General features: G+C 36.1%; 1 protein-coding gene across 1 annotated transcript in view; it reads left to right on the top strand.

Annotated features, from left to right (window-relative positions):
- Positions 1-11,626, top strand: part of Ammecr1 (AMMECR nuclear protein 1) — a 113,026-nt gene extending 101,400 nt beyond the window's left edge. Inside the window, exons 4-6 of the mRNA XM_077106706.1 lie at positions 3,440-3,530; positions 4,916-5,012; positions 7,294-11,626. Coding sequence (XP_076962821.1) covers positions 3,440-3,530; positions 4,916-5,012; positions 7,294-7,408 — 303 coding nt within the window. The 3' untranslated portion in view covers positions 7,409-11,626. The remainder of the gene's footprint in view (positions 1-3,439; positions 3,531-4,915; positions 5,013-7,293) is intronic.
- Positions 11,627-12,095: the final 469 nt, after the last annotated feature.

The raw sequence follows: 12,095 nt of genomic DNA, 5'->3' as shown, positions 1-12,095 counted from the left end.
AGTAACCATTTGTTGCTCACCTGCCTCTACTTTGCACAATGGAGGATTAGTTAAGGGTTTGTTTCGTGACATAGTTTTCCCAAATGCTGCCTTCCTTCTTCATTCTTAGAAAGTTACTGTGATAGCATTTTATAGCAGGTATGCAACTGGGAATCCCACTTCCCTAGTCAGTTGATCTCTTATCCAGCTGATAAATGCCAACTATAGCCTTTGCTTTCTGGGATGCTGCTGGACTAGGATTCTACAATCTATAAAAGGGGGGATTAAATTACTAGGCATGAAGATTACATTTTGGAGTTGCTGCTATAACACGTGCCTCCCTGAAACAATATGGAATCTATTTCTGATGCTCATTTTGGTGGAGATGACTTAATTTTAAAAGCCAGTGATTTCCACAAGGTGGCCAGAATCAGTCATTCTCCACAGCAGGCCATTTTCCACTCTCCTGTTTTGATTGTATAGTGTGACTATTTGGCACCATCTGTGATTCTGAGAGTGAATAAAATGTTATTGCTCAACAAGTGACAAAAGTTATTATGCTTTTGATCCTGTTAAGAATGTTATTCTCTTGATTCTGATGGTTGAAAAAAAAATGAGTCACTCTGGTTTTGGCTTTGTGGAGTATATATTTGACCTATGAAAAAGTTATTTTTCCCAAAGGATTCACTTTAAAATCACTATATTTTCATTTCAATTTATAGGGCTTTCAATTGTTCAGAATCATAGGAATCCAACAAAAATTAAAAGTTATAAATGTTGCAAGAAAGAAAAATGGGATAATTTTGACTTTTTAAAATCAAAGTTGATGGTGGAGCCTTCTTAAAATACAAATAGAGCACTCTTATTTATGAATAATTTTCATTTTGCTTAACATGTCCTTAGACTTTGAGTTAATCTCATATAAACACCTTTATTGAGATATAATGAACATACCATACAATTAGTAAATTGTTTAAAATTATTTTTTTAAATTACTCTTTTAATTGTTAAATTACTAGGCTTTAAAATCTCTGACATTTTTGTTGAAGAACACAGGTTGTACTCCTAAGAAGAAAGGATTTATGTGTCCAAATTACACCCCCATTTGCCTAAATCACTTCTCCTACTCCAGTACATAGCCACAGTTTGTCAGAGCTAGGATGGTTATTAGAGGTCACTTCATTCAAGTAGGATAAAAATCACCTGGTGAGTTGTTCTTTTTCCAAAGTCTACTTGCTGAAGTATAAAACCTCTTGAAATTCTGATAAACTTTTCAGCCTCTTCCCCCCATCATGCCAATTAAATATTAATAATTTGTGTGACACTCTCATCTTACAGATAGACATTCTTCCTCTCACAATTTTGACTAGACATCTTAATAAACACCAAAATTCTTTGCAATTTCAGCATGACAGATTTTTGATAAATAGAATGAAAGATTCAAGATTCACTTCAGTGAATGAAGGGGCATAAATTACTTAGGCTGTATATTTTTTATAAAAAACAAATTATGAAGAATCTAATATTGTTGAAGGAAAAAATTCAGAGTCACTGAACAGGAAGTCAGTATACAGAAAATGTTGCAAATTTGTCATTGCCTCTGTGCTATGTCAGGCACCAGAGAGATTACTAGATGTCTTTTATCCTGGAAATGCCTGATAGCTAAACACTCATATTTCTTCTCAGCTGTCCATAGTCATTTCCCACAGGGTATGGGAGGTCTTATTGTGTTATTTTTTTTAAACAGCTGCCCTGGTTGCATTTTTAGTAGAAGGAGATTCATAAGAATGTTGATATTAAATAGATAGAAGAAATAACCACAGAGATATGCTTTAATAAAAAAAAACTCCTAAGAAGATCTGACAGGCTGTAATGGATGGATGTTTGGAGATCTGAGGATCAAACGAAATGGATTTCCCAGAGGAATTTTTATTCCCTGAAAAATTAGAAAATTTCATGCTAGGGGCAGAAGCAGGAAAAAAAGGTTTTCATTCACCCCTTTTCTTCTTCTAAATCTTTACTTCCATACAGATGGAAAGATTAAGGTTTATGACTTAACTCACCTGCTCTGACAAGAAGCCACCATCCTGGGGGATAATGTTCACCTGGTTTTACATCTGTACCCCACAGTACCTTGGATACTTCACTTAGTAAACATTGATTTGACTCATCCACAGAATTGAGAGAATGTAGTGGGGTGTTTATGCTTTTGAAATTTTATTTTTATTGTCAGTGTTCACAAAGAGATTAAGAACTTTGATCTTTTGTTAGTGTACACTATTCTATGTAAGATATGAGGGGAAAGGCCAGTTTCCTTTTGATTGTATGCTAATCAAAGGACAAGCATATTAGTTTTTAAAAACATTAGCAAGAAAGAGCCCACTCTTACTTAGAAAATGATCTTTTTTAGGTCATCACCAAAAGTTTGTTTGACATTTTAAAAAGTTAGACTAGGAAAATAGAAATGCTGGGCAAAAATACCTTGCTCATGAATTAGTTGAAATCTTAATTGCTCTTAAATGGAAAGGTGATGTGATGTGTGATGTATGTCTGGTTTTCATATTGTTTTCAGTTTTATCTGACAGTATTTTTTTGCCTACATATAAATCAAGGTCTCAAAAAGACTGGACAGCAGTGCATGGTGGCACATGCCTATAGTCCCAGCTACTTGTCAGGCTAAGGTAGAAGGATCACAAATTCAAAGCCAGACTTGGCAACTTATCGAGACCCTGTCTCAAAGTTAAATAAAAGAAAAAAAAAGGGTTGGTGGGGGCTGGGGTTGTGGCTTGGTAGTAGAGTGCTCGCCTAGCACATGCGGGGCCCTGGGTTCGATCCTAAGTACCACATAAAAAAAATAATAATAAAATAAAGGTATTGTGTCCAACTACAACTAAAAAATAAATTTAAAAAAAGGGTTGGAAAATATAGTACAGTGGTAGAGCACTTGCCTAGCATGTGCAATGCTTTGGGTTCAATCCCCAGCACCACACACACACACACACACACAAAGAAAGAATAGACCATTTGGGAAGGGGGTCAACACAGGAAGTTTGGGAATGTAACCTGAAATGGTGAGTGTACCTGCAAAATAGGGTGATTGTTTGTCATCTCTTTAAAGTCAATTCCCTTTGTCTAGTTCCTTAGTGTCATGAGTCACAATTTGAGAGTGGCAGCAGGATTATTGCCATCAACTATCTTACTCTACATCCCCAGAATGGTTGTTCCAGTTTTCCAAACAGAATAGCATAGCCCGCTACATTTGCAAATCAATATTTTCAGTCTCCATGGCTATCATAACAGCCTTCAAATCTAAAGTCAAAATTATGGAAAGAGAATTGATATGCACTTCTTAAAACATGGGGGAGAGAAAGAACAGCATTCTCTTGAAAATTAAATTATAACCATTTCTTTCTGTTTCTCTGAAGAAGACTGTACTAATAAAACTGCCGATTTCTTTCAGGTGGGTGTACATGGCATTAGAATAGAATTCATCAATGAAAAAGGATCAAAACGCACCGCCACCTACCTACCGGAGGTTGCAAAGGAGCAAGGTCATTATTGTACTTTATTTCATATAATCTGGTGAAGAATTTAAACAAATATACAAATTGAAATGCGATTTCTGACCTTGCAGTTATGCCCAATAATTGATCAGTGTCAAATTATAAGAAGCAACTCTTCTATCACTGCCACTGCAATGTCTGTATCAAATCAGTGAATTACACTCAAGCCAAATCTCTGTACTGTAGTTTGAAAGCATATACTCAAAATATATACTTTTCAAAACAGCAAAGATTTATAAAAGTTGGTTTTGATTTAGGCAATAATTTGCTACTAATTTGAAAGACTCTTCTCCTGTATTCCGTTTTACTGTAAATAGCCTTGTGGAATAAACAAGCCTTTAGTTTGACAGCCACATAGTTCATTATCACTGCCAGAATCTAATGTTTCATTATTAGATGGTTGCCATTACTCATCCTGCTAATATTAAGATGGTATGTTTCCCCTTAAGATTGGAAGCATCATGAATACACAAAGCATTCATGTTTTATATGCTGGGTCTGCACTTCCTAACCAACAAACATTTTCTTATTCCATGAATGTATCTTTATGAACCAATACTGCAACACAATATAACTTTGTAGTAATTTGTTTTTTTCTAGCCACTACTAAATTCTGATCTCATATAATTTGAAATTAATCTCTATTTTTACCTTGTTGAGCTTTTCTTTTAATCACAAAGCATTTAAATTTGGTTTGATCATGTTTGATAATACAAATATAAGATATCTAACAGCAAAATATAATGAAATTAAACCTCCAAATGAGAAAAGTTAGTCTTTAAGTCCATTATCTAAAGAAAATATCCTCATCCTCTAGTATTACTGACTCTATAAAGCATACATAAGAGAGAAGGGGGACTTGAGATATTAGGATATCATCCATGTCAGAACCAAAAAAACATATCTTTGGATACCGCCCACAAATATAATTTATTATAGAGATACCATTCACACCAACAGTTACCATGAGGTAGTGTGAGAATCTTATACACTACTGAGTTGGCACAATGAAATGCGGGCTTTTCCCTCTCTTTTGAAGATTTCACTGTTGGAGAATACAATGGATGTGGTTTGTTATAGACTAACTGAGCAGATTCTCCCAGTCCCTTAGACTACGTACCTTCGAATATAGTTGAGAAAAGGAAGCCAATGTTGTTAGACATGTGCACAACTAAAATTTAAGGTGTGTGGTGATGAACCTGCCTTTGTATAGGATGCAATCTTAGCTCTTCTGTATGATTGTTTTAAGAAACAGAGCAGTTGATGGCATTTGGAGACAGTGATAGCTGACATCAACAAAGTCATTTTGTATTTAACCAAAGGTGCTTATTACATGTGCTTAACCAATATTTTATCTGGTCAACTCTTCACAGGATGGGACCATATTCAGACCATAGACTCCTTACTGAGGAAAGGAGGATACAAAGCTCCGATTACTAATGAATTCAGGAAAACCATAAAACTGACCAGGTACAGAAGGCATTTTCTAGCACAAGGCTAACCAGTACATTTCAATGCATATGACTGTAACCTTTTTATTTTCTTGGTCTCTCTAACTTACCCTTGCTTCTCTTTTCTGAAACAGTGGAAATGAATGGCAGGGCTATACTGAGGGTGAATACAATGGAACTCGACTTGGCAGTAGAGCCTATGTGATGTATGAGCCCATCCTTCCCACTTTAGCTCTCTGTGATTACTCTGGCTGTGTATGAGTAAGCCCTCTAAGACTTTAGATTACGTTATTGGAGAAAGTGCCAGAATTAGCTATTGACTAGCTTTTGACATTGCTTAGCAGAACCCCAGGATTCTGATAAGCAGTCTTCAAGTTTGAATTTAACCTTAGCATTTTGGCAGTGATAAAAGTCTACCATGAAGGCTTGTTGAAAAACACAATTGAGCTAAACTTGAATGCTACATAAATTTCGGCATGGAATAATAGGGATACTTATTTTAAGAGGAAAATATCAAACATTTTAGGAAAATGGGTTGCTGTTTCCATTTATTTTAATGCCAGAGAATTGCATTGAATGCCTGTATTCTAAAAATGGACTATTCTCAGCTCTAAGCAGTCACAAATTTGAAAATGCCTCCATCTCTGCTCTCCCTGCATTCACAATTGAGAATAGAAAGGCATGTACAAAAATAATTACTATTATAAAGCAGAATATGTTGGATGATGTAAGATCATAAAGTAAAGAAAGAGGAATTCCAAGAAGGGATGGGGAGGGAACATAAGGTTTCAAAGAGGAGGTAGATTTAGGGATGGGTTTGAGGAATGGGTAGAATATTTGACAGGTAGAAAATAAGGGAGGAAAGGGATTCCCCAAAGATTTTGTAAGTCAAGGCATTCTAGGTGGCAAAGTGCAAAGTACTGAGGAATGTGAAAGTTGGATTTGGCTGGTCTTTCAGTGACACACATAGAGAAGGTAGTCATTAGGAGAAAAATAGGGCCCAGAAAGTAAGTTCAAGTCAGACAGTGGAGGGTCTGACATTCTAGACTAGGAAGTTGGACCTGATTCTATAGGCAATTAGTAGCCCTTGTAGGGTTTCAAACAGATGGCCTTGGAGAAGTGTAAGATTGGAATTGGAAACAGGAAAATTGAAGTACTGCTAAAATCTAAAATCTATAGAAGTTCAGTGGGGCCCTTTAACTAGAGTGGCAGGTGGATGAGAAGAAAGGGACAAATATGAAAATATTATGCAAGAAATGAAAGGATATAGTCACCATTTAGAAGCAAAGAAGTCAAGGCTTTAATGTACATAAAAGGGACCACAATCATCCCTTGAAGCAAGATAGGGACCATAGGAAGAGTTAAGTTTTATGTGTCACTTCTAGATTTGAAGTACTTCCTTGGATATCTATCCAGAAACATCTAGAAGGTCACTGAAAATGTACATGTATAGTACTGATGACTAGAGATAATGCTTTAAGATCAGCTGCACAAAAGGTCATGGATGAAGCTATAAGGATTGGGTTCACTGAGAGGTTCAAAGTATAGAGTCAAAAGAACTAAGGATAGAAATAGAAAATCCTACAAGATATGGGTAGAGGAACACTCATAGATAAGAAACAGAGGGAGAAGCAGAGGCATGTGGAGTCACTGGGCCTCTATGAAGATGGGACTAGAGAGCTTCAGAAAGAGTATGAGGGGTATCAAATTGGAAAGGTCAAATAGAATCAAGGATAACTTTCAGACAGTTGTTTCCATGGAAGAGAATCCAGGGAGCACTGGGCTGCAGAGTAATGGAAGAAAGAGATTGAAGGCAAAACCCACATATGACATTTTATAGAAGCTAGATATGGGGAAGAGAGGGTTCTGGTACCAGCATTAGGAAATATTGTCAGTTAATAATAACACCTAAGTAGATGTATAGACAGAGAAAGAAATGGCAGAAGAAGGAGAGATGGAAGATCTCTGAAGGAAAACCATCAAATGAATGCAATGTATATATAATAGTAAGGTTGGCCTTTCATTGTTCCTTCCTGTTAGCAAGCCAGGGCTCATGGGACAATAAAGTTTCTAGAAAAATTTAAACAAAGAGGAGTAGAGTGGGAAAGAGCATTAGACTCAGAATTTGAATACCTGCGTTCTGAAATCAGCTTCACTTTCTAGCCACATGTCCTTTTGCAAGTCGCTTGTTCTCTCTAGGCCTCCATTTCCTGACCTATAAAATTATCTTATGCCCTTCCTATCTCTGACAATGGCATATCACTTCGTGTTAACTTTTCTCTTCCCTGACTTTCTTTCAGGTACCGTAGTGAAAAGATGACCTTGAGTTATGCTGAATACCTTGCTCATCGCCAGCATCATCACTTCCAAAATGGCATTGGGCATCCCCTTCCACCATACAACCATTATTCCTGACACTGAGCCGCACAACCAGTCACTGGGCCTCTCTGCAGACCTCTTCCCAGGAGACCCTACACCTTCTTGGTCTAGTTATCTCTTTTACTGTACCATTTTATGATGATAGTTTCCGTTGCCATGGTGAAGCTTCGACATCGTCAGTTAAGATCATCATGGTAACGGGTAGGAAAGTGGCATTTGTTAAGAAGATCCTGTTTTATTATTTTAGATCTTTGATTTTTTTGCAGCATATATAAATTTTTGGGTTTTCTTTTCTTACAATATGAGATAGAATTTTGCTTTGCTTTCTTAGTCAGATTTCTGTTCTTCCTGTGTTCCTTTCTGCCTCTTCTTCTTTTCTTTCCTTCCTTCGTTCCTCCCTACCTTCAACTGTGGATGGAAGAAATTGTGCAGTTTTTGAGGGTTTTATTTAGACTTGTCTTTAATTTTTCTTAGTAAGATAGTTATTTCTGATAGCTGAGTTTGGGAGTAATTTATGTCAAATTCAGGTATTCATATATTACCGTTGGATTTGCCTAAATTTCACTTTGCTATGAGAGCTTAATATTTGAGTCTTCACTAGAATATGTTTTTCCCATGGTTAAAATAGATGAACTTTCATTCTAATAGTGAACATTCAAGGGTCCATGATAGGGCTTGTCACAAAGACAAACCATTTATGCCTACTTTGCTGGTTATTGTAGTTAGGAGAGACTGCCTCATCACTTTTTACAGAACCAATTTACAAACTAAAATACTGTTTTAAGAAAGTACAAACTATCTTTCAAATAGGCTACAGAAATCATTTTGAAGAGCAGCAAATATTAGGAAGAGAACAGATGCAGAATTTAGTGCCTTTGAGAAGACTATAATTAAGTGGAATCAAGAGGGGTTAGAAAAAAGGCAATTTAGAGAAATATTCTTGTAAAATTTTATTGTTTCTATATGTGAAACAACAGATTAGACAAATTCCTTACTCTGGAGTATTTTTTTAGCTGAAAAAAAATTTATTTTGAGCAAATAACCAAAAAGACATTTGTCTATTTTGTATTAATTTAAATTTGTTAGTTTTAGGTTTCAATAAGTCATAATTGGCTAGAGACAATTTAACTACCATCTAAAGATATGGTAAAGATAATCTAGTGAAAGAAAAGTTCATACATGCCATTTCACATATGGTTTGTCTGTCATGGAGACAATACTGAAGATACTAGAAAATAGCTTGAATCTCTTTCTGCACTACATACTTTTGATAGAAACACGTTTATTATGTTGCTAAGATGCTATGTTATACCTATAAAGATGGAGTTGGCATTCAGATAGGCTTCAATTAGAGTCTGGCTTATTTGCAGGGCCAATCTTCCTGATTCGTACAAAGAGAACTTACTGATGTCGATAGGAGGTACATACATAGATTCCCCAGGAAAAATCCCACATGATTCTGGAGAAAGATGACCTTCATTTGATGGTAGTATATATAGATATATATAAGTATATATATTTGGGAAAATATATAATTTTTTCAAACAGGAAATCAATATATCAAGTGATGAATAAAAGTATGCTGCAGAATATATATTCTAAAACTATGAGAAATGTCACTGAATTCAAAAGGATATACCTTATACATGTACTTGCTTGTGACAAGTAATGGACTGCTAGTTCAGAATTCTAAAATTCTTTTCTAATTTGTGAAAAGTGCGTAATTGGCTTAACTCCTTCTGCTTGCCACTAAGGCAAAGCACACTGCTTTAGTTTTTGATGAGAGATCTTAGAAATTTGTTGGTATTCCTTCATCCACAACATCCATTGTTGAAATAACCATTTTCAGTTGTGATGCCTTAAACTAAGAAGCCAATTGTTAGCCTGAAATGCAATCTTGGTAGCCTGTTCCCTCGAACTCCTAGAGATTAGTCAGAAAAAGTTAGCTGTTGGGCTTTAGAAAGAGATTTGCAATCCTGTTATTTCTACTTGGAAGCATTTTGGAGTAGATTAGTCTTTCATTATAAAAACAAATGGCTACCTGATGGAAACTTTTTCTTACCCTTATGGGGAAACTGAGCACAATGCTGAATGATATTGTCTGCTGCAAAAAAAAAAAAAAAAAAAAAAAAAAAAGGTAAATGAAACAAACTGAAGAGAGACAGAATAGACCAATATTGTTGTGAAATCCATCCTTATCCATCATCTCATCAGTTCAACAGGCTCCTCGTCCTGGGTGGAGCTTATGGTTAGAAGTTTTTTTAAAGAAAAGATCTATTACATACATATATATGTGTGTGTGTAAACATATACTTACACATACATGCATAGATATGTGTGTTTATGTATTTAACGGTGCTAATCAATCTTGAGCAGGTCACGTGACTGGTCATGCGGACTCTAAAATCATATCAGATTTTTTAAAATCCTTGATATATGCAGATGTTATACAGATTTTCTTACCAGTGTAATAATGTTATACTGAAGAAATAACCATCCTGCAGGCTTCAAAGGACGAGGTCAGCAATATTTCCCACCATGGCTTGGGGGAAAAGGATAGTTTTGTCTCCTTTTGTATTCAAGTTGATGAACAGTGCATTTTTGTCTCCTAAGTAGCTGCTGACTAAAAGATTTTGTAGTATAAAGGGTGTTATACAAACTTTAATGGTGTGCTTCAAAGAAACAATTGCTAGATCCTTTCACCTTTGTCGTTAATATTACCAAGCTGTTAGATATGTGGTTTGAATTAACTTTGAACATGTTGAAATATGTAGCATGTGTCTTTAACTCAGACGAAGATTCTAATTGCACAGGTTGTGTTCTAGCCAGTTGTGGTTTATTTGTTCAGAAACACAAATGTGAACTGCACTCTTATCACCAGAATATTGTACATGTTCAGTGATCTTTAAACAGCTCTGAAGTAATACTTGAACTTCATTTGAGTAGCACAAAGTTTACATAGCCCCTTTTCAATGTTCATTAGTTCTATTTGAGTTTTCTGTTTTCAAACACATGGGGGGTTCCTCTTGGAAAAATAGTATGTATTTTACTTTGGTATGTAGCAAAAGGCTTCCACTTCTGGAAGGGTTTTCTTGTTCTTAAACAGGGTCAGCCAGGTACCAGATTCTAAAAGAACACTTGTCCCCCCACCCCTCAAGTGGCCTTCTGACTGCACAAGAACGTGCTACTACCCTCTCTAGTCTCCCCTACTGTGAGAGGTCGGTGAAGTTGATGGAGGAAGTGCAAGGCTTGCTCTCTTTCCCACACCCCACTTAAAGCAGTTTTAAGATTTTCGGTCCAGTGCATACAGTCCCAATGCCGGCACACCGGAAGTTTGTATACTGGCCTCTTCTTGTCTTGTGCAGGAAATTTGAAACTGTCATCTGGAATAGGTTCCATCTCTTATGTGTGTTAGATCAAACCAAAGAAGCCCCCAGCCATGCCCAAATGCTGCTCCAAAAGCCTGCCTTCCAGTCCTTACAAAAACCTTGCAGGATTAAATGTGTTAACTTTTTTATTTTTGTACAGTTTCTAAGTGATTTTTGCTAGTGATGTTAAACTGAATTAAGTTTATTTGAGGGGTGTGAACACCTCCTCCATTTAAATAAACTGGTGACTTTCCTTTTATTTTTTAAAAGCAGAAACCCTTTGTGTGCCTCTCAATTTAAGGGTTTCTGATTACATTATTCTTAAGACCAGCATTGATTCTTTATATACAAAGATATGTTTTCCTTGTTTTTTTATTACTGTTTCAGAAGAAAATGAACTTTTTATTTTGCTCTGGACCCAGTAACTGCGCTGGTACATAGAAGCACTGAGAAAATAAACTTTTGTAACCACCTCTGACTGCTTTTGTATATCAAAGTTGATTACTTTTGAAATATTTGGATCTAGTTTCTAAGTTATTTTAGTGTTTTATATGTTCCCCCAAATTACTTTGAATCGGTCACCAGCATAAAGAGTTCTTGGTGATGCAATGGTGAGACTTGTAATGAGCAAAAAGCTACCTGGAGTAGCTCTTCTTTTCCTTCTTTCTTAGTAACCTGTTTTTTGATTACAGTAAGACATCACAGATTACCTGAAACCCCTTCCAGTATAACTAGGTCCTCCTTCCTTCCACATATAATTGCTTAATAGTTTGAAGAAACTGTTGGAAATGGGCATTTTATATGAAATGTATGGCTTTAAAATATCAAAAATGAGCAAAAGGAAATATATGAGAAGGTTTACATGGGTCTGTAAGGTATGGCTGTGGAAAGATATTGTAGTAGTTTTGACACTATTGTTATTACCTTTAAAATCATTTACCCAATAAAATGTTAAAACCAAGCTATTGTTTGTTGTTTGTTTATTTGACCTGACTCATCATAGGATCTTGGTCTCATAAATACTTCTGACTCAAAGGTTAACAGCTGAAGACTCTGAAATAATACAGTTAGGAACTGATATTGATTAAGTTCCAAATAGCACACGGGAAGTCTTACATGCCTGCAGCTGCTCCCTACTGTCTGATTTGTAGATGTCATCCTTTTGCCTAGTCCTGAATGCTACCTTGGTGATGCAGATTAACTTTTATTTGGACAATCTAACCTGGCCACAGATCTGAGGCAAGCATAAGACTTGAATTCCGGTGGGAGCTTAGCTGTGCTTAAGCCTGATCGGATATCTTCCAAATCAGTCAGTGGTTATTGGGCGTTTGCCCTTTGTGAGCTGGTGGCAGACA

This window comes from Callospermophilus lateralis, chromosome X (assembly GCF_048772815.1).
Source record: "Callospermophilus lateralis isolate mCalLat2 chromosome X, mCalLat2.hap1, whole genome shotgun sequence".
NCBI classification, from domain to species: domain Eukaryota; kingdom Metazoa; phylum Chordata; class Mammalia; order Rodentia; family Sciuridae; genus Callospermophilus; species Callospermophilus lateralis.
Note: the sequence above shows the minus strand (reverse complement) of the source record. Positions and strands in the feature narration are given on the sequence as shown.